We start from the raw sequence: 23352 nt of genomic DNA on the forward strand, positions 1-23352 counted from the left end.
GACTAAAATATAGGAAATTCTGGCAAAAAAAGTCCTAGACTATTTAATGGTGAGGAAACAAGAAAAATAGCTAAATAGAAAAATAAATGGGAGAACTCTTTGAAAAATTGAATTGAAAAGGGACAGGACTAACAAAACTTGAGGAGCAGAGCCCCCTTGAGGGGGCCTCTCTGCCACTATCTCAATGTATAGTCTGTGTGAAGCTTTCTCTGCCTAAACCTCACCCCTGCGCTGACCAGCCTTGCCTTGACCAATAGTCGTTACACAAAAACACTGACCAATAGCCTCAGAGAACACGGCGAAACAAGGGGCCAGATGTCCAGCGAGGAAGAATAAAAGGACGAGCCTTAGAGCAGTTTCACATACTTGCTTCTGAGACATCTGAGACTATCAGCAAGCTCAGCGAGCTCCTAGACCAGACATCATGGTTCATTTCACGGCTGAGGAAAAGGCTGCTATCACAAGCACATGGAAGCTGGTGGACGTAGAAGATGCCGGAGCAGAAGCCCTCGGAAGGTAGGCCCTGGGGTCCAGGACAAGGCAGAGGAGGAATGAAACTGAGCCTGGCAGGACTCCAGGCCCTTTCTCAGGACTTGTGAAGCTCTCTGATACTCCCACCACTATTGTTCTGTCTCTATAGGCTCCTGGTTGTCTATCCTTGGACCCAGAGATTCTTCGATAGCTTTGGAAACCTGTCCTCTTCCTCTGCCATCATGGGAAACCCCAAAGTGAAGGCCCATGGCAAGAAGGTGTTGACTGCCTTTGGAGATGCTGTAAAGAATGTGGATGATCTCAAAAACACATTCGCCCACCTGAGTGAGCTGCACTGTGACAGGCTGCATGTGGATCCCGAGAACTTCAAAGTAAGTCCAAGACAAGCTCAAGCCCTCTTGCATTTAGTCATGGGTGAAGATAGACAATTAAGTATTGACCTTCTGCAGCATAGGAGATATTTGGTTGGGAGTAAGAAAGCTCTAGAGGACTGAACTGAGACTAAGTGGTAATGCATTAGGGTCTAAACAATACTTTCAGGAGTGTAGAGGGATTCGTCTATACTCAAGTGTATTTTAGAAGAGGCTTCTGTAGAGATGAGGAAACAGACTTTTGTTAATTTGACTTTTGAAGAAATAACTCCTTCATTTCTCCCCCAACTCACTTTCCTTAAAAAAGTTTAAAACCCTAATGAAGGCAGAAAAGGAGTGACAATGGGAAAGATAAATGAGGGCAGCCATAAGGCAGAGACTTACGTGATTTTGTGTAGAGTGCCATGCATATTCCTCTAATGGCTAATACTTGTTTAAAATGCTGCAATGCCCCATTTCTAACTAAATTATACACTTCCAGATGAGGGATTATGTGTCTCTGGGGAGAGAAATAATTGGAACATTTGGTCTGAAGTGGTTTTGAAAAGATATCTGTGAGGTGTTACTTTTTCCCCTCAGCCCACAAATGGGGAGTTGTGTTAGATGACAGAAATATTTAAATTATGACCAATGATTAGTTTGGAAAGGGGACCAAACTACTTACATGTAACAACTGGGAGGGGGGGAAGATCAGCCTTGGAGGTAAATTAACAAAGGCTTGGTTTTGAGGGGTATTCAGTGTCCAGATAGCGGGAGACTAGCCTGAACTCTCTATTAACTATGTGTTTGTGTTTGTCTTCTCTTTTCACCTCCACAGCTCTTAGGAAATGTGCTAGTAATTGTCTTGGCGAAGTATTTTGGCAAGGAATTCACTCCCCAGGTCCAGAGTGCCTGGCAGAAATTGGTGGCTGGAGTGGCCACTGCCCTGGCCCACAAGTATCACTGAACCCCTTCACTGTAGGACAGAGCTTCCAGGAAGAAGCTTTATCCCTCAAATAATAATGAAAATAATAAAACTACTCTAAGAAATTATTTGTGATGGTATTGAGTTTATTTTCCTTGTACTTTTAAATATATGATCCTCAAGGGATTTATTTTTTTTATTGTTGAGGGATGTGTGTGTGCCTGTGTACTATGTGTGTATACTCTTCATTTACTTTTGCTTGAGCGGTGGATTTCTGATGAGAAAACAGAAGAACAAGGCAACAAAAGGGCATGCATGTGAGAATTCTGCACGGGAAACAAGGAGTGGGGATTTCGGGTGAGGAGGAAGTGCTTTATGGGACAAGAATTCAGAACAGGACAGTGTAGAGGAGGGGATGAAGTCTTCAGGGAAGTCCTCAGGGGCTGACTTGAGGCAGAGTAGTGATGGGGCTCAATGGAAAGAAGAAATTACAGACCTTAGTAGGTCTAAGTCTGGGCAAGAGTTCTAATTTCAGTCTATTTGGTGCAACACAATTCCCACATGCACCATACTTTCCACAACATTTGTGGGGCTAGATAGGAGGTTGGAGATCTTGAAGAACACAGCAGGGGGTAGTTCTTTTCCAAGTTAACCACAAATAGCTGATCCTGAAGAGATTTATGCTTTAAGTGTTGAGGCTTGCCTAGGATAGTTAATTTGATCCCATGCTTCCTGGGCAGACAATGTCCAAGGGTACACATAGAATACAGTACTTCAAGGAAAAAGTATCATTGTGAGTAGCTAGAAGGGATGAGTATCTTTGTGGGGGAAATAAATCATCAGAAGGTTAGAAATAAGAATGCATGTGATATGTGATCAATGGAGCAGCACTGGGCGGTCAGAGGGAAACAGGAGGGATTTGTATTGATTAGTTTGCAGTGAAGGTGTTGTATGACTAAAAGTTAATCCATGTTTATAGGCAGGTGTACAATACAATGACCATGGAATTAGGAAGATTAGCCTGGCTGTGGGTGCTAATCATGCTAATGTTAGGTGACTATCATTGCTTTTCTTGCCTTGGAATTCAATCTCATCTCAATTTTCATCTATAATATTCCAATAATACACCTGAGCCCATTTCTCTACTTTCAATCCTTTTGTTCCTCCCTTAATACATTTTACTCTGATGTTCTAATTTATTTTTTCTATTATGAAATGCCAAAAATTCTTGGTTCAGCTTGTTTTTTTCTTCTGCAGTTTCAGAGTTTTGCACTGAAAATTCCTGCTGCTTCATGGACTTATTTCTCTAACTTCTTATATCTGGCTCTATCTTGTCATTAGGTTCCTAATTCAACTCTGACTTCTTTTACTAAAGCTATTCTACGTTATTTTTCTATAGCCAGTTGCTGCTGTATCATTTTATGCATTTTCTTCTGTCATACAATACCTCATAAAATTATCTTATTCAGTTATTTGTTTAGTTGTGTGCATTCATTGCCTTTTCTATTAGCTGTGACCTTCATGAGACTTCATAAGTTTTCTTGTCTGTTCATTCAAAATTTCCAACATTTAGAGGTGAGCATTTAGCCTAGGAGTTAAGATGCTGGTTAAAATGTCTGTGTCTCACACTAGAGTCACAGGGTTTAATACCCAGCTATGCCCACAACTCTAGTTTATTGGTAATGAAAGCCATGGGAAGCAATGATGATTGTTCAAATAATTGCTTTTCTGTGGCCAGCACACGGCTCACTTGGTTAATCCTCCGCCTGCGGTGCCGGCATCCCATATGGGCCCAGGGTTCTAGTTCCGGTTGCTCCTCTTCCAGTCCAGCTCTCTGCTGTGGCCTGGAGGGCAATGGAGGATGGCCCAAGTGCTTGGCCCCTGCACCTGCATGACAGACCAGGAAGAAGCACCTGGCTCCTGGCTTTAGATCGGCATACCTCCAGCTGTAGCAGTCATTTGGGGAGTGAACCAATGGAAGGAAAACCTTTCTCTCTGCCTCTCTCTCACTGTCTATTACTCTACCTGTCCAATAAATAAAAAAAAAATGTTTTCTGTCACCTCTGTGGGAGACCAGGATTGAGTTCCTACCTTGGCTTTGGATCCTATCTCCCTCTTGGCCATTGCAGGACTTAGAGGAGTAAACCAGTGGATGGAAACTGTTTCTCTCTACCTCTCAAATCTATTTTTTAAGTTTCCAGCATTTAAACAATGTATAGATTATTTGGCTAAGTGAATGTTTTGCTTTAAAAAATGATGGGAGCATGAATTTGGAAGATTGGTTATGTAGCTGCTTAGAATACTCACATCCCATATTGGAGTGCTTCCTTCAAGGCCCAGCTCCTCTGCTTCTGATCCAACTTCCTGCTAACACATACCCTGGGAGGCCACAGGTGATAGCTTAAGTGCTTGGTTCCCTGTCACCAATGTGGGAGACCTGGATTGAGCTTCAGACTCCTGGCTTCAATCTGGCCCTGCTCTGGCTGCTGTAGCCATTTGAAGAGTTAACAAGATAAAATATCTCTCTATCTTCTCTGGGTCTCTACCTTTCAGATAAAAAGTAAAATAAAATAATAAAATAAAACTTATGTGATGAGTCAGATGATTGTGATGATGTTCTAGCACTGATGTAAAGAGGGATCAAATGTCAGTGGAGGCCATGCATGTGAAATAAATTGGAAGTGTGGAACAGGTATGAACAAGAAAGAATTAGGAAGCCTTAAAAAGTGATTTACAAAGAGGGTCAAAACAGCATTTGGAAGAAACTGCAGTAATAAATGCCTGTCCAGCTGGTAAGGTGGGGAGAACATTCGCTGACCTGCAGAGTGATGAATACCCCTGAATCAGCAGGGATGGCAGTGTGTTCACAGTGTTTGAGGGATAAGCATTACTGCCATTAGAAGCTAGTGCCCTAAACCATTTCATCCCAGCCCACAAAGGAGTTTAAGTGAGAGCCCCTTGGCTTCTATCTTTCACTAACTTCTACTCTCAAAAGGGCTCCTTTGGGTCGACTCAAACTCTTCCTTCAGGGCTATATAACAAAGCACAGAATCTTTCCTTTGCAGCTCTGCACCAGTCCAAAAGGCACTGAGAGGTCAGAGAGAATTCAGTTTGTTGGGATGAATTAGCTTCTTGAAGCTTAGCAATTGTTATTCATGTTTTATATATTTTAAGATTTATTTACTTGAAAAGCAGAGTTACAGAGAGAGATGGAGACACACACACACACACACACACACACGGATAGAATCTTCCATTCACTGGTTCACTACCCAAATGCCCATGACAGCCAGGTCTAGGCCAAAGCCAGGAGCCAGGAACTCCATCTGGGTCATCCCCTTGACGGCAAGGCCCCAAACACTTGGGTGATTATCTGCTGCTTTCCCAGGCTTATTATCAGGAAGCTGGATTGGGAGTGGAGCACTAGGGACTCAAAACGGCATTCCTACATGGGACATCTGTTTTGCAAGCAGCAACTGAACCTGCTGTACCATGGTATTGGCCCAATGGATGCATTATTTTTTTTTTACTTGACAGAGTTTGACAGTGAGAAAGAGAGAGAGAGAGACATAGAGAAAGGAGAAAGTTCTTCCTTCTGTTGGTTCACCCCCAAAATGGCCGCCACGGCAGGCACGCTGCACTGATCTGAAGCCAGGAGCCAGGTGCTTCCTCCTGATTTCGCATGCAGGTGCAGGAGCCCAAGCAATTGGGCCATTCTCCACTGCCCTTCTGGGCCACAGCAGAGAGCTGGATTGGAAGAGGAGCAACTGGGACTAGAACCCAACCCCCATAAGGGATGCCTGAGCTGCAGGGGGATGATTAACCAAGCGAGCCATGGTGCTGGCTCCCAATGGATGCATTATTAATAGTAATCACTCACAATGGAACAATGCTCAGTTCTTATCAAACATAATCAATTCTTAGTTGTGTTTCCAAACAGAAGGTAGATAGAAATCCTTTTAATTTTAAAAAGCAAATCAAAAACCAAGAAAAAATTTTCTGTACCCTTATCTTAAAGTGTGAATTACAATTAGGAAGGTCAAGAATTATAAATCTATTGAGCATTGGGTCGGATGCTGCTATTTTTAAGCTAACTTTAAACAAAATACTCTGATAATTTTTGAATGTATTTCTGAAGTTTGTTGAGCTTAGACTCAAGACTAGGAAAAGAGAAATAACCCTCTTCAATGGAGGTTTTCACACCCAGCAATGCTGAAATGCTTGCATATACATGGTGTGAGGTTCTTTTTCATAGGAGCATATCTACACAATATAAAAGTTTCTAGTATCTGTGGCCTAGACTAGATATTTTAGTCTCCTTGGATTACCAACCCTTCTTTATAAAAGAGGGCAGTCTCTAGAGGAGCGAGAAAATCAACCACAGTGTTCTGTCATAGTGAATTAGAAGGTGGTGGTTAAAATGCTGGTTGGGAGGCCCAGACTCCACATTACACTGCTTGCCTTTGAGTCTTGGCTCTGATCGTGATTCCAGCCTCCACACACAGCTAATGTGTGTCCTGGGAGGATGCTGGTGATGGCACAAATAATAGAGTTCCTGTCAAGTCATATTCTTTCTCTGCTTCCCTAGACACTTCCCCAGTTCAGTTCAGACAGAAATAATATCAACATGCAATGTTGATATCCCATTTGAAAGCATTGCTTCTCCCAGTTTTTCAACTTTGGCTGGTAATTGGGTTTTGGTGTGTTTGTAAATTTTACATCTGAAGTCTCCATGTTTCCATTTCTGCATTGTAAAAATCTAATAAGTATCACACAGAACAAACTTGTTCCAGATTTATTCTATTTTTCAAACATTATTGTTTGAATGAATATGTATTTTCTTACCAGAAGGATTAATGCAAAGAAGAGAGAAGACATACTTAGAAATATGGCAGAGATATCATCCATTCTTTCTAATTTTTTTTGCATGTTCTTGAGACACAGGAAGAGATCCATATGTATACTTTTAAATTATCCAAATATGCAAACCTCTACTTTGTGTGCTTTCTTTCTTCATTTGTGTAATAAAAAAAGTTGTGGAAGTAATTTCTCATAGGCTTGTGATATCAGAAAATTTACATAAAACTGCATAAATAAAACTGCTAAGGAGGGTGATTTTGGTAACAATGAATATTTTCTGGGAGGGGTCCTGGAGATACATAGAGGGAAAAGTCTGAATTCAGACTCATAAGCCAGTGCCAGAGCTGACCATGACCAGTGTTCTGTCACTCTTCTGGCCTCACCCTGGCATTGGTGACTCACCAGGGTAGGCAGTGCAGGGGCCACTACTGGGCATAAAAGGCAGAGTGGGACAGCTGCTGCTTATGCTTGTATTTGACACAACTGTGTTTACTAGCAATATTCCAAATAGAATGGTGCATCTCTCTGGTGAAGAGAAGGATACATTCACTGCCCTGTGGGGCAAGGTTGATGTGAAGAAGTTGGTGATGAGGCCCTGAGAGGGTTGCTTTTCAAGTTATAGGGCAGTCTATTGAGGCAGATGGAAGCTGGGCTTGTGTAGACAGAGCTGGCCCCAGGGTTTCTGCCAGGCACTGAATCCCCCAGTGCTGATTGTCTACCCAAGAACCCAGAGGTTCTTTATACCGTTTGGGGACCTGTCCTCTGAACCTGCTGTTATGAGTAATGTCAAGGTGACGGCCCATTGCAAGAAGGTGCTGGCTACCTTCAGTGAGGGTCTGAATCACCTGGACAACCTCGGGGAAAATTTTGTCCAGCTGAGTGAGCTGCACTGTCACAAGCTCCATGTGGATCCTGAGAACTTCAGTGTTAGTCTAGGCAATGTTCCACTTTTTTCTTTTCACATTCTCATCTTCTTTTTTTGTTGTTTGTTTCTTAAGCAACCTGTCTTTGTCAACATTTCTATCTAATTCCCTATATTTCGTCATTTATTGCTTTTCAAAAATTTTCATTTTTCTTTAGTATTTCGTTTTTTCATTCCTCACAGCATTGTTTTTTAATGTTTCTTTATTAATATCCTATATTTTCCTTGCTCTCCACTCCCTGCCCAATATCCTTTCCTCTAATTGCTATCTTTGTTATGCATTCTAGATTCCATATGCTAATTCTGCACCTGGAAAAAACCTTCTAACCCTCCATGGAGATAGGAGAGACTTCTCAAAAAGGAGAAGCACAGGATATGTCTATAGGCTATAAATCATTTGGAACATGAAGAATAATTTGAATTTTATAAATTCAAGAATAAATGAAAATAAAAGGAAGGTAACTATCTATCTGAGGACAATAGATCAAAAGGTCACATTGTAGGTGGGGTTGCAGATGTTGCTAAGAAGCAATCCACTATTACATCAATTAAGGGATTAATTAGTAATATTATTATATATGCATATACATGTACATACCTATGTGATTATACACTTATATATATATTGGTTGTTTTAAATTGAGACTCTATTTAGATTAAGATGTAGGAAGAAAATAATTAGTGTTGGCCCAATTTCAGAATACAAGCTTGATTTCTGTGCTAACCATACGTAAAATATCTCCATAGCTCTTTCTCACACTCCAGGGCAATGGGCTGGTGATTGTGCTGGCCTTCTACTTCGGCAAAGAATTTACCCCATAGCTGAAGGTGCCTATCACAGAGTGGCAGCTGGTGTGGCCAATGCCCTGGCTCACAAGTACCCCTAAGATCTTGACTTGTTCTCTACTTACCCTGTTCCATGGAAAATCTTTTCTATATTTCATCTATTGAACATGAAGACATAATACCCAACCTAAGGGTGTGAGCCTAATAAAAGATCATTTATCTTAACTTCATGGTTCATATCATTTATTTTATTTTTCTCACCATGGATATGTGGTGGGGGAGAATCCCTGATGGCTTACAGATAGGAACCTCTTGTTTCTTATAAATAAATCAAGAAAATGAGAAAAAGAAGAGGGCCATATATTCCTACTAACATTTGCACTTCTATCTCCAAAGCATAGAGATTGTCACAAGTGTTTCATAAAGGGAGGATTCTGTATTACAGAGATTCCACAAGAGACCTTCAACTAAGATATGGCCTCATAACCACTTTCAAAAGTTACTGAGAAAATAATGTGCTCAAGGGCATAAATTTTTTTGCTCCAGACTGTGGTGTTTCCTTTCTTTCTCTTTCCAATATTTATACACTGTAACTCGTATTACTAATTGCCAAACATGTATTCCTGCTCTAAGAACCTTCCTGCCTTCCTGCTCCCAAAACCTCTTCAGAATAATGCTTCTTTATCCAGTCCTCAATTTCCAGTACAGTTTAGTACTCTCTCATCACTGCTGAGGTCTGTGGAGCTCAGCCTTGGGGAATTTTTATTTTTAATTTTTAAGATTTATTTATTTAATTTAAAATTGGTATTATAGAGAAAGGGAGAGAGAGAGAGGGAGAGAGAGAGAGAGAGAGAGATCTTCCATTCACTGGTTTACTCTACAAATGGCCATATTGGCTAGGCTGAAGCTAGGAGCTTTATCCAGATCCCCTATGTGGGTGGCAAGGACCCACACATTAGGCCATCTTCTGCTGCTTTTCCTGTGCCATTAGCAGGGAGTTGGGTCAGAAGCGGAGCAGCTGGGACACAAACTAGTGCTCATATGAGATGTCAGCATCAGAGGTGGCAGCTTTACCTCGTACGCCACAATACTGGCTCCCTCAGTGAACTTTTTAATGTTGCTGAGGAAATTCTTTCCAAACCCTTCCTGTATATTCATTTTTCACAACTTTACAGCTCTTCTTATGTCACACACACACACACACACACACACGAGCAAATACATACATACACCCCACATATATTATGCTTGATAAATATTTCTGTCTATTCTGCACTAATTTGCAGGCCTACTGTGCCCTGTATCAAATTCTTCTATAGATAATAAGTGGAAATTTTTTCAATGGAATAATAAGTGAATGAAAGTAATTAGGACTCCTAGCTCTTGAGGGAAATAAGAATATGTTAGATCATTGCGTGGAGTTCTTTTGATGTAAATACTGCAATATACAATGAGGAAGCAAGCAGGAAAGTAAGGTACTAAAGATAAATCTTTTGCTTTATAATACAGGCTGCCAAATTTATTCTTGTTGAAAGTAATTTTGTTATGTGTAAGATTAGAAGAATTTTTAGAACCCTCTAACATATGAATTTCTTGAAACACAACACATTCTGGTTAATTAACTTGGACTTACTTGAATACCTAAATAGAACCTGGTGCTTTCTTCTATATCAACATGATTCTGTAAGAACTCTGCATATACTGCCAGGATTTACCAACATGCCACTGTGTGAGGGTAAAGGGTTTTTTATGTACATTTTTTTCTTCTCAGATGATTGCACATAGTGTGACCAAGGAAGTCTTTATATACAAATAAAATTTTTTAAGGACTACAGACTTGGGATATAGATTTGACATAATTGCTATGATGCTTTATTGCTATGATTGCCAACTGCTAGATACCTATATCCTATAGTGGAGTGCCCGAATTTGATTCCCAGCTCTGTTTCCTGTTTCCAGCTTTTGGTAATGCAGACCAGAGAGGCAGCAGTGATAGTTCAAGAGATTGTGATCAGTACATCCATGTGGGAGAATTGCATTAAGTTCCCAGCTCATAGCTCCTTTTCTGTTCATTTGTGTTGTGAACCAATTGATGGGAACAAATAACAATGATTATTAAAGAAACACAGACTCACATCTCAGAAACCAAATTACTCCAGGAAAAATCACAGGAAGATCACTTTTATCCTCCTGAACATAGGAAACCCCTCCTAAGAATCAGATAAAAGGATAAGCGATTTCTGAAGGATCTGAAAGAGGGTAAGAGAATGTGGACTTTATGCTCTTGAAATAGGGAAACAACTGACCTTTTTTTCCTCAACATGGTCAAGAAAAGAACAAAAATATTTTATTATATTGTGTTCCATTTTTCTCCATCTGAAAGTGGCAAATCAATTTAGGAAGAAATTTGGCCTACAACTTACTATGAACTGATCTTCTGTAAATAAAGAGAATTGAAAATGAATTTTGATGTGAATAGAAGAGGAGAGGGAGCGGGAAAAGGGGAGGGTTGTGGGTGGGAGGGAAGTTATGGGTTGGGAAGTCACTGTAATCCATAAGCTGCACTTTGGAAATTTATATTCGTTAAATAAAAGTTAAAAAAAAAAGAAGCAAAAAAAAAGAAACTTGTGACAAGCATAAGTAATTACTGTGGGCAAGGCATTACTGCCTTTCTATTGTGGTTGAGGTGGTCAAGAGCCAGTAGAGACTTGGCAGCTTGTTATTATAGTCTCATTTATTGGTAGACAATAATTACTTGAAAATCACAGCAGAGGCTGGTGCTGCGGCTTACTAGGCTAATCCTCTGCTCTGCGGTGCCGGCACTCCAGGTTCTAGTTCCGGTTGGGGCACCGGATTCTGTCCCGGTTGCCCCTCTTCCAGGCCAGCTCTCTGCTGTGGCCTGGGAGTGCAGTGGAGGATGGCCCAAGTGCTTGGGCCCTGCACCCCCATGGGAGACCAGGAGGAAGCTCCTGACTCCTGGCTTCGGATCGGCGCAGTGCGCCGGCCGTAGCGACCATCTAGGGGGTGAACCAACAGAAAAGGAAGACCTTTTTCTCTGTCTCTCTCTGTTTAACTCTGCCTGTCAAAAATAAGTAAATAAATAAATGTGCACTTCCCTATTTACAAAAAAAGAAAATCATAGAAGAGGAATTAATTCCTTGTGATTTGACTTCACATTTATTTGATAACTTCCCATACAGTTATTTCTATTTTCCCCCATGATGTTGCTTTATAGGTGATTTCATTACATGAAGATGGGAAAGATAGAGATGGGAGGAGGGAGGGAAGAAGGGAGGGAGAGAAAGAGAGAGATTGATTGTAGGTTTGATTTCAAAAACATTTAAAAATAATATTATTTAATTAAACCAAGTTGAATCTGACAGAAAATTATCCTAAGTATCCATCTTTTGAGCTCAGAGACCTACTCTGTAGATTTTAACTTGTGAATCAATATCTACTTGTATTTATAGGGTGCCCAGACTTAAGCCAAGATTCTGTCTCTAAAAAGGTGAAATCTCCAATTTAACCTTGGAGGAGTTTGCACCATTGCTTTCAAGGAATGGCCCACTCAGTGAGGTGAATAAAATCTAATTCTGAGTGAAAATCTGAGAAAACATCAAAGTAAAAGTCATACACTGAAATACCAATTGCTCTATAATAATTAGAAATATATAAGTTGTATTCAAAAAAGTTCATGGAAATGCATTTTATGAAAAGCATACATGAAAATATGTTTTTCTACCAAGATCAATTTATCTATTAATTTCATTTTTCAATGGAGTTTTTAAAGAATCCCTGCACTCTAGCAAAGTGGTATCTGGGTTAACTTTACACTTTTTGATGAGATAAATAAATTCTTCCTAATAAATAAAGACTACAATATTCCCTAATTCTTCAACTATTTTGTGTATGCCCCTCTTTCTATGAGTTCTGATTTTCTTAGCGCTATTTTATTTTACTTATCCTTAGAAGATGCTAAGTTGAAGTAGCTGAAAAATTGTGCTTCTGGGAAACAAAACTACAGCAAACAGCTGAACTATGTTTAGTCAAGAAAGCAGACAGTAGATTGCTGAAATGTCACACATGAGGAACTTAATATAGAACACCAAATATATTCAGAAACATTCATGCTGAAGGCAATTTTTGAACTGTACAGCTTCACATTCATCTAGATGGGTGTCAACAGGTGGATTCTGTTAACGGAGCTTCATGTTCATCCACTTAATTATACTCTGATTAGGACCACTTTCGTATAGAACATTAGGAAACAGGAAAGCCTGCCAGAATGGAGTCAAGGAAGGAAACTTGTGCCTCTGCCTCTTTCTGAGAACACATATTTTGTGTATGTGTATGTGTGTGTGTGTGAGTGTGTGTATGTGAGTGTATGTGTGTGTGTATGTGTGTTGCAGTGCTTCCGGGAGCTGGAGGCAAAGTAGAGCAGACTATCTGATCCCTACAGGAAAGAAGCAGGCTCATGCTGGTGGAGGCAGCAGTGAATCTCAGTTACTTTCTGGGAACTTTGGATGGTGTAGATTTGAGACTGAGGCTCTGGACATAACCACATCAATCGCTATTTATCCTGTCTTGAAACTTACTATGTCCAATACATCAGAACTTTTGATAGTCCTATGACTTGTAGGTTATCTCCACAGGGTTATGGGTAACAGACGGAAAAGTCTGTTTCACATTCTAATCTTGCTGGGGCAGCAGCAAACCCTCCCCTGAACCCAAGATATAGCACTGGTGGCTGGTGCCAGTACAAGACAGTGACAAAATGTAACTTAGGGGATCTAGTTTGAACTTGAGAAATGGCGGAGGAGGTATTTAGAAAGGTGCCAATTTCTGCTAACCAAGACTGCAAAGTTGTAGTCTTGACAATTCTGCTCTTTACATAAAATTGAAGCATTTTCTGTGTTGTTCTTTAGTAAGTTATTTAATTTTTCTACGAAAAAGAATTCTTGAAAAGGATTTACCCAAACTTCCTAGAACACCTTCTTTCATATATATACACCTGACATCAGATAAAATAGGTATGAAAGAGGATATTTAAAAGTCTCCTTGTAAAGTGATGACTAAACTAATGACTTTAAATTTAATAAAATGAAAACCAAAGGCAAAATTGGCTAAAGCCAAGTTAAAAAAAGAAACTTAAAACTCAAAAGGCTTCCATAGTCTTGGCAACTCATGACAAGAGCCTAGGGTGATTACTGATGCCATAAACAAGAGTGTCAATTTGTTAAGTCAACAACAGGAGTCACCGTGCACTTACTCCTCATGTAGGATCTCTGTCCTTAATGTGCTGTACATTATGATTTAATGATATAACTAGTACTCAAACAGTGTTTTTCACTTTGTGTTTCTATGTGGGTGCAAACTGTTGAAATCTTTACTTAATATATGCTAAACTGATCTTCTGTATATAAAGAGAATTGAAAATGAATCTTGATGTGAATGGAAGGGGAGAGGGAGTGGGAAAGGGGAGGGTTGCGGGTGGGAGGGAAGTTATGGTGGGGGGGAAGCCATTGTAATCCATAAGCTGTACTTTGGAAATTTATATTCATTAAATAAATGTTAAAAAAAAAAAAACATTTGGAAGACCTCTTTCCCCAGTATTCAGCATTTGAAATGCCTTCCTAGGGGTAAATTATATGCTCATTGCTCCAGTCTTTGAAAGAGGAATAAGTATAAAGTATTTAAATTCTGTCCCTTTTACCCCATGATCATATCCTGAACACATAATTGTTACATATTTCCGTATACCCAGAGAAGAATCAGGCCTTCCCATAAGTGAAAGAATGAGCAGAATGCAGTTTGCTCTTGAGTACCTGATGGGTGTCTGAGCAGTTTAAAATGGTGAGAAATAACTGATGGATTTAGCAGTGATGGGGACAGTAATTTGGAGAATAGCATGATAGAAAGGGAATTTTGTGAATTTTTCTGGAAAAACTGGAAATAGAGAATTTTTTTTTTCTGGCTCACTGAAAACACATTAATGTAATTGGAGTTTCAGAGTGAAATGACAAGAGAATTCTATTTGACATTTGTTGCCAGTAATGGCAAAGGAGAGAGAAAGATGTTTCTAGACATTATGGTACCTGCATTAGAAAATGGTTCTATGGTAAGGAAAAGTATGGCTCTTTCCATACTGGAAGGAATGGCAGTTTAGGGGAGGGATATACTGATGAGTCAGGGATGATGCAAAGAGGGGAGAATGGGCAGCAGGGTCTGTGGGAATGCTGAGATCCTCCACTGAGCTCAGAAGTACTTCCTCCTTTGATTTTTTCATTGCACTTTTAACAATGACAAGCAGAACTCCACACTCCACACTTCAGAAGTCTTTCCTAGCCGGAGAAGTTAGCAATTTATTATGTGGAAGAAAAGATGAGAAAGAGAAAGACATTGGGAAAAGCTATAAAGATAGAAGGGTAAACTTTAGTAAAAGCAATCAAGTAAACAAAAAATGTATAGAGAAAACAGGGCTGTTGGTGGAGAGTTTGGATCAAAGGAATGTTTCTAAAAGATAGCATTCTTAGTGGTTTAGAAGGGATGAAACAGCTCAGGCTGTAAATGTCTTCCCATGCTCCTACCACCACCTTCAAGATCCAGAAACATCCCCGTTTTTCCCTAGACACTTTCCCAGATCACCAAGGCAGAGCTAATTAGGCATCCAGTGTGGGTATGGCATTGTAAGCCATTGCTTTTCCTAGTGTTACAGCACTGGCATGTAGCTGGTTTTGACACATGTGTAGTTTTCACCTCATTGAGAGGTCCCTGTTTCCATTGCTTCACCCCCCAAACCATAACAGAGTAAAAATTCCACAAAATAAATTTGATTCAAATTTATTCTATTTTAAAAGTTTATTTATTTGATTATATGATAAAATTAAATGAGTAACAACAACAATAACATATAATGAATAAATTAATAAGTGTTTTTCTTACCAGGAAGATTTACTCCAAAGCAGAAGGAAGTCGTACTTATAACTATGGCACAGGTTTCATCCATTCTGTTTTTTGTAATTATTTTGGATATTCTGAAGACATAAAGATCTCTCTCTCTCTCTCTCTCTCTCTACCTATCTATTTATCTATTTAAGTGGATTTCAACACACAAATCTTCTCCCTTTTCTGTGCCTTAAATCCTCATTTGTATGATAAATAATTGCAGAGAAAATTTTTCATAGGCTTACCAGGCTCTAATAACAAAAATTATATAAATTTGGCAAGAAAGGTGTTTTCAGTAGCAATTAGTACTGCTGGTATGGGTCTGGGAGATACATAGAAGGAAGGCTGAGTCTGTCAGACTCCTAAGCCATTGCCATAACTGCCAAGGACAGGGGTGCTGTCATCACCCAGACCTCACCCTGCAGAGCCACACCCTGGTGTTGGCCAATCTACACACGGGGTAGGGATTACATAGTTCAGGACTTGGGCATAAAAGGCAGAGCAGGGCAGCTGCTGCTTACACTTGCTTTTGACACAACTGTGTTTACTTGCAATCCCCCAAAACAGACAGAATGGTGCATCTGTCCAGTGAGGAGAAGTCTGCGGTCACTGCCCTGTGGGGCAAGGTGAATGTGGAAGAAGTTGGTGGTGAGGCCCTGGGCAGGTTGGTATCCTTTTTACAGCACAACTTAATGAGACAGATAGAAACTGGTCTTGTAGAAACAGAGTAGTCGCCTGCTTTTCTGCCAGGTGCTGACTTCTCTCCCCTGGGCTGTTTTCATTTTCTCAGGCTGCTGGTTGTCTACCCATGGACCCAGAGGTTCTTCGAGTCCTTTGGGGACCTGTCCTCTGCAAATGCTGTTATGAACAATCCTAAGGTGAAGGCTCATGGCAAGAAGGTGCTGGCTGCCTTCAGTGAGGGTCTGAGTCACCTGGACAACCTCAAAGGCACCTTTGCTAAGCTGAGTGAACTGCACTGTGACAAGCTGCACGTGGATCCTGAGAACTTCAGGGTGAGTTTGGGGACCCTTGATTGTTCTTTCTTTTTCGCTATTGTAAAATTCATGTTATATGGAGGGGGCAAAGTTTTCAGGGTGTTGTTTAGAATGGGAAGATGTCCCTTGTATCACCATGGACCCTCATGATAATTTTGTTTCTTTCACTTTCTACTCTGTTGACAACCATTGTCTCCTCTTATTTTCTTTTCATTTTCTGTAACTTTTTCGTTAAACTTTAGCTTGCATTTGTAACGAATTTTTAAATTCACTTTTGTTTATTTGTCAGATTGTAAGTACTTTCTCTAATCACTTTTTTTTCAAGGCAATCAGGGTATATTATATTGTACTTCAGCACAGTTTTAGAGAACAATTGTTATAATTAAATGATAAGGTAGAATATTTCTGCATATAAATTCTGGCTGGCGTGGAAATATTCTTATTGGTAGAAACAACTACATCCTGGTCATCATCCTGCCTTTCTCTTTATGGTTACAATGATATACACTGTTTGAGATGAGGATAAAATACTCTGAGTCCAAACCGGGCCCCTCTGCTAACCATGTTCATGCCTTCTTCTTTTTCCTACAGCTCCTGGGCAACGTGCTGGTTATTGTGCTGTCTCATCATTTTGGCAAAGAATTCACTCCTCAGGTGCAGGCTGCCTATCAGAAGGTGGTGGCTGGTGTGGCCAATGCCCTGGCTCACAAATACCACTGAGATCTTTTTCCCTCTGCCAAAAATTATGGGGACATCATGAAGCCCCTTGAGCATCTGACTTCTGGCTAATAAAGGAAATTTATTTTCATTGCAATAGTGTGTTGGAATTTTTTGTGTCTCTCACTCGGAAGGACATATGGGAGGGCAAATCATTTAAAACATCAGAATGAGTATTTGGTTTAGAGTTTGGCAACATATGCCCATATGCTGGCTGCCATGAACAAAGGTTGGCTATAAAGAGGTCATCAGTATATGAAACAGCCCCCTGCTGTCCATTCCTTATTCCATAGAAAAGCCTTGACTTGAGGTTAGATTTTTTTATATTTTGTTTTGTGTTATTTTTTTCTTTAACATCCCTAAAATTTTCCTTACATGTTTTACTAGCCAGATTTTTCCTCCTCTCCTGACCACTCCCAGTCATAGCTATCCCTCTTCTCTTATGGAGATCTTATTAAAGCAGCTGGGACAGGGACGGAAAAAGGGCTTTGACTGCCTTTCTCTTGAGCCCTTTTCCTGATCTCCACAACTCACTGATACCACTGGTCTCATTGGAAGGGGTGGGCTGTTAACAGTGTGACAAATGTAGGAATAAACTGGATGCAAAAGGGGGCTTTGTGCAGCTTTATATTCACTGTTGTCTTAAACCCTTTTTATGGACTCAAATCAAATGACAGTCCCTCAGGATGTTAGCTTCTGAATTCAGAAAGTGATTGCAGAGTTGCCCACTCCTTTATCCTGTGTCTGATGGTTTTGCTGTCTCTGTAGTGATTAGCTTACTGTCACCATTTCCTCATTCAATAGGCACTCAGGTGGATGAAAGGTTCTGGTTCACTCCCCAAACACCTGCAACAGTCAGGAGTGTGTCAGGCCAAAACCAGAAAACAGGAATTGCCATGGGGTCTCCATGATGGGTGGCAGGGACTCAAGTACATGAGCCATATTCGGCTGCTTCCAGGTACGTTAGCAGAAAACTAGATCAGAAGTGGAGCTGTGGGGACCAGAATAAACACTTTGATATGGGATGTTGGTGTCTCAAGTAGCAACTTAACCCCCTGCTCACTAAAACACTCTAATCCTCATTACCTAGGAGCAACTGAGCCTGAGGGCTATCTAAGATAGCTGGTGACACAGAGATCATATACCCTGGCTAAAAGCATGGCTGAATCCATGAAAGAAAATATATGCTCAAAATAGGAATAGAATACACAGATTTATGCACAGATGCTTACAAATTTTAGCCAATCCTGGTGACATGGTTAACTTGGAGATCTAGATCAGTTCTTGCCAGCATGCCCAGAGAATAGTACATGGGAAAATTTATAGAGATGATGAGTTAGAGACAAAGTGAGTGATAATGACATTGCCTGGGATTGCTGCTAGGTACACTGAAAAATCAGGGAGGAAGATCCAATAAATGACCCATTCAAAATCTAGAAAACCTGTCAACAGGAACTTTGGAAACTTATTTCTAATGTATCTGAACATCAAGGCAGGAATAGGTCTTTCTGTATAATCATTAAATATGCCCAAATGTCAAGTTCTATGTGAGTCATGAAGGTAACTTGATAATGCTCTACACTTCATATTTTGTTCAATTGTTTAATACAAAAAGCACTTTTATTTTATTTATTTAATTTTTTAAACTTTTATTTAGTAAATATAAATTTCCAAAGTACAGCTTATAGATTACAATGGCTTCACCCTCATAATTTCCCTCCCACCTGCAACCCTCCCATCTCCTGCTCCCTCTCCCATTCCATTCACATCAAGATTCATTTTTAATTATCTTTATATACAGAAGATCAATTTAGTATATATTAAGTAAAGATTTTAACAGTTTGCACCCACACAGAACATAAAGTATAAATACTGTTTGAGTACTAGTTATAGCATTAATTCACATTGAACAACACATTAAGGACAGAGATCCTACATGAGCAGTAAGTGCACAGCGACTCCTGTTGTTGACTTAACAAATTGACATTCTTGTTTAGGGGGTCAGTTATCTCCCCAGGCTCCTGTCATGAGTTACCAAGGCTATGGAGGCCTTTTGAGTTCACCGACTTCGATCTTATTTAGACAAGGTCATAGTGAAAGTGGAAGTCCACTCCTCCCTTCAGAGAACGGTACCTCCTTCCTCAATGGCCCATTCTTTCAACTGGGATTTCACTTACAGAGATCTTTCATTTAGCTCCTTTGTTTTTTTTTTTGTTTTTTTTTTTTTTTGCTAGAGCATCTTACCTTTCCATGCCTGAAATACTTTCATGGGCTCTTCAGCCAGATGTGAATGACTTAAGGGCTGATTCTGAGGACAGAGTGCTGTTTAGGACATGTGCCATTCTATGAGTCTGATGTGTATCCCATTTCCCATGTTGGAATGTTCTCTCCATTTTTAATTCTGTCAGTTAGTATTAGCAGACACTAGTCTTGTTTATGTGATCCCTCTGACTCTTAGACCTATCATTACGATCAATTGTGAACAGAAATTGATCACTGGGACTAGTGAGATGGCATTGGTACATGCCACCTCGATGGGATTGAATTCAAATACCCTGGTCTGTTTCTAACTCTACCATTTGAGGTAAGTCAGCTTGAGCATGTCCCGAATTGCACATCTCTTCCCTCTCTTATTCCCACTCTTATATTTAACAGGGATTACTTTTCAGTTAAATTTAAACACCCAAGAATAATTGTGTGTTAATTATAGAGTTCAACCAATAGTATTAAGTAGAACAACCAAAAAATACTAAAAGAGATAAAGTATTACATTGTACATCAACCGTCAGGACAAGGGCTGTTCAAGTCACTGTTTCTCATAGTGTTCATTTCACTTTGACAGGTTTCCTTTTTGGTGCTGGGTCAGTTGTCACTGATCAGGGAGAACATATGATATTTGTCCCTTTGGGATTGGCTTATTTCACTCAGCATGATGTGTTCCAGATTCCTCCATTTTGTTTCATTGTTTTTTTGCTTCTATATAGTATTCTATAGAGTACATGTCCCATAATTTCTTCATCCATTCTACTGTTGATGGGCATTTGGGTTGTTTCCAGGTCTTAGCTATTGTGAAGTGAGCTGCAATAAACATTGAGGTGCAGACAGCTTTTTTGTTTGCCAATTTAATTTCCTTTGGGTAAATTCCAAGGAGTGGTATGGTTGGGTTGTATGGTAGGGTTATATTCAGGTTTCTGAGGAATCTCCAGACTGACTTCCATAGGGGCTTAACCAGTTTGCATTCCCACCAGCAGTGGGTTAGTGTCCCTTTTTCCCCACATCCTTGCCAGCATCTATTGTTGGTAGATTTCTGAATGTAAGCCATTCTAAGCGGGGTGAGGTGAAACCTCACTGTGGTTTTGATTTGCATTTCCCTGATTTCTAGTGACCTTGAACATTTTTTCATGTGCATGTTAGCCATTTGGATTTCCTCTTTTCAAAAATGGCAATTGAGGTCCTTGGCCCATCTCTTAAGTGGGTTGTTTGTTTTGATGTTGTGGAGTTTCTTTATGTCTTTGTGGATTCTGGCTATTAATGCTTTATCTGTTGCTTAGTTGGCAAATATTTTTTCCCATTCTGTCAGTTGTCTCTTCACTTTCCTGACTGTTTCTTTTGCAGTACAGAACTTCTCAATTTGATGTAATCTCAATAGTTAATTTTGGCTTTGACTGCCTGTGCCTCCAGGGTCTTTTCCAAGAAGTCTTTGGCTGTGCCAATATCTTGCAGGGTTTCTCCAATGTTCTCTAATAACTTCATGGTGTCGGGTCATAGATTTAGGCCTTTAATCCATGTTGAGTGGATTTTTGTGTAAGGTGTAAGGTATGGGTCTTTCTTCATGCTTCTGCTCGTGGAAATCCAGTTTTCCCAGCACCATTTATTGAATAGACTGTCCTTGCTCCAGGAATTGGTTTTAGATTCCTGATCAAATATAAGTAGGCTGTTGTATCCCTTTAATTTCTTTTTCTTGCCTAATAGCTCTGGCTAAAGCCTCCAGAAATATACTGAATAGCAGTGGTGAGAATGGATATCCCTTATGGTACCAGATCTCAGTGGAAATGCTTCCAACTTTTCCCCATTCAATAGGATGCTGGTCGTGGGTTTTTCATAAATTGCTTTGATTGTATTGAGGAACATTCCTTCTATACCCAGTTTACTTAGAGTTTTCATCATGAAAGGGTCTTGTGTTTTATCGAATGCTTTCTCTGCATCTATTCAGATAATCATATGGTTTTTCTTCTGCAGTCTGTTAATATCACATTTGCAAACATTGAACCATCCCTGCATACCAGGGTTATATCCCACTTGTCTGGGTGAATGATCTTTCTGAAATGTTGTTGCATTCCGTTGGCCAGAATTTTATTGAGAATTTTTGAGTCTATGTTCATTAGGTATATTGTTCTGTAATTTTCTTTCAATGCTGCATCTTTTTCCGGCTTAGGAATTAAGGTGATGCTGGCTTCATAGAAAGATTTTGGGAGGATTCCCTCTTTTTCGATTGTTCTGAATAGTTTGAGAAGAATTGAGTTAGTTCTTCTTTAAATTTCTGGTAGAATTCAGTAGTGAATCCATCTGGTCCTGGGCTTTTCTTTGTTGGGAGGGCCTTTATTACTGTTTCAATTTCTGCCTCAGTTATGGGTTTGTTTAGGCTTTCTATGTCTTCCTGGTTCTATTTAGGTAGGTTGCATGTGTCCAGGAATCTCTCCATTTCTGATAGATTTCCCTGTTTGCTGGCATACAAGTCCTTGTAGTAATTTCTGATGATTCTTTTTATTTCTGTGGTGTCTGTTGTTACATTCCCTTTTTCATCTCTGATTTTATTGATTTGGGTCTCTTCTTTTTAGTTAGTTGAGCTAATGCGGTATCAATTTTGTTTATTTTTTCAAAAAACCAGCTCCCCATTTGGCTGATTTTTGGTAATTTTTTTTGGATTCAATCCTGTTGATTTCTTCTCTGATTTTAATTATTTCTCTTCTCCTACTAGATTTGGGTCTGGTTTGCTGCAGTTTTTCTAGATCCTTGAGATGCGTCGAAAGCTCATCTATTTGGTGCCTTTCCAATTTCTTGATATAGGCCCCTATTGATATAAACTTTTCTCTTAACACTGCTTTCGCTGCATCCCATAAGTTTTGGTATGTTGTGCTGTTATCCTCATTTACTTCCAGAAAGTTTTTGATTTCTCTTTTGATTTCTTTGATGACCCATTGTTCATTCAGGAGCATGTTGTTCACTCTCCATGTGTTTGCATATGCTCTAGGGATTCCTGAGTTACTAATTTCCGACTTCATTCCATTATGGTCTGAGAAGCTGCATCATATGATTCTAATTCTTTTGAATGTTCTGAGACTTGCTTTATGGCCTAGTATGTGGTCAATCCTAGAGAAGGTTCCATGTACTGCTGAGAAGAATGTAAATTCTTTAAGTGCAGGATGAAAAGTTCTGTAGATATCTGTCAGATCCATCTGGGCTATAGTATCGTTTGAATGTACTGTTTCCTTGTTGATCATCTGTCCTGTTGATCTGTCTATTTCTGAGAGTGGAGTATTGAAGACCCCCAGTACTATTGTATTGGAGTCTAAGTCTCCCTTTAACTCTCTTAACAAATCTTTTAAATAAACCGGTGCCCTGTAATTAGGTGCATATACATTGATAATCGTTATATTTTTTCTGTTGAATTGATCCCTTAATCATTATGTAGTGCCCCTCTTTGTCTCTCTTAACAGTTTATGTGCTAAAGTTTATTTTGTCTGATATTAAGATGGCTACACCCGCTCTTTTTTCATTTCTGTTGGCATGGAATATCTTTGTCCAGCCTTTCACATTCAGTCTGCATGCATCTTTGTTGGAAAGATGTGTTTCTGTAAGCAGCAAATAGATGGGTTTTGTTCCTTAACCCAATCAGCCAATCTGTGTCTTTTAACTGGACAGTTCAGGCCATTAACGTTCAGTGTGACTATTGATAAGTAGTAATTTTGCCCTGCCATTTTCCCAAAGATATTTTCTAATATATGCTTTGAGCTTCATGTGATCTTTTATTGTGAGGTTTTCTTCTTTTACCTTCTTTCATATTGATGGCAGTGTTTCTGTATTTCTGTGTGTAATGCATCTTTAAGCATCTTTTGCAGGGCTGGACGAGTGGCAACAAATTCTTTCAATTTCTGTTTGCTATGAAAGGTCTTTATTTCACCTTCATTCACAAATGAGAGCTTAGCAGGATATAATATTCTGGGCTGGCAGTTTTTCTCTCTTAATACCTGGGCTATGTCTCGCCATTCCCTCCTAGCCTGTAGGGTTTCTGCTGAGAAGTCTGCTGTGAGTCTAATTGGAGATCCTCTGAGAGTAATCTGTCTTTCTCTTTTGCACACT

General features: G+C 39.7%; 3 protein-coding genes across 4 annotated transcripts; all 3 read left to right on the top strand.

Annotated features, from left to right (window-relative positions):
- The first annotated feature begins 424 nt into the window (after positions 1-424).
- Positions 425-1809, top strand: HBG2 (hemoglobin, gamma G). Its single transcript, NM_001171503.1, has 3 exons — positions 425-516; positions 641-863; positions 1681-1809. Exons 1-3 carry the CDS (start codon positions 425-427, stop codon positions 1807-1809), a joined length of 444 nt encoding a protein of 147 aa, NP_001164974.1.
- A 5330-nt stretch (positions 1810-7139) lies between these two features.
- Positions 7140-8436, top strand: LOC100352127 (hemoglobin subunit beta). Its single transcript, XM_008267985.3, is given in 4 exon segments — positions 7140-7211; positions 7305-7553; positions 8297-8366; positions 8369-8436. Coding segments are annotated over 4 exon segments (459 nt in total).
- Positions 8437-15587: 7151 nt separating this feature from the next.
- Positions 15588-17089, top strand: HBB2 (hemoglobin, beta). 2 transcript variants are annotated; one of them, NM_001082260.3, is given in 3 exon segments: positions 15588-15944; positions 16071-16293; positions 16867-17089. In NM_001082260.3, coding segments are annotated over 3 exon segments (444 nt in total). In that variant the 5' UTR covers positions 15588-15852; the 3' UTR covers positions 16996-17089.
- Positions 17090-23352: the final 6263 nt, after the last annotated feature.

This window comes from Oryctolagus cuniculus, chromosome 1 (genome assembly GCF_051225735.1).
Source record: "Oryctolagus cuniculus isolate XC-2025 breed Fujian yellow rabbit chromosome 1, ASM5122573v1, whole genome shotgun sequence".
NCBI classification, from domain to species: Eukaryota; Metazoa; Chordata; class Mammalia; order Lagomorpha; family Leporidae; genus Oryctolagus; species Oryctolagus cuniculus.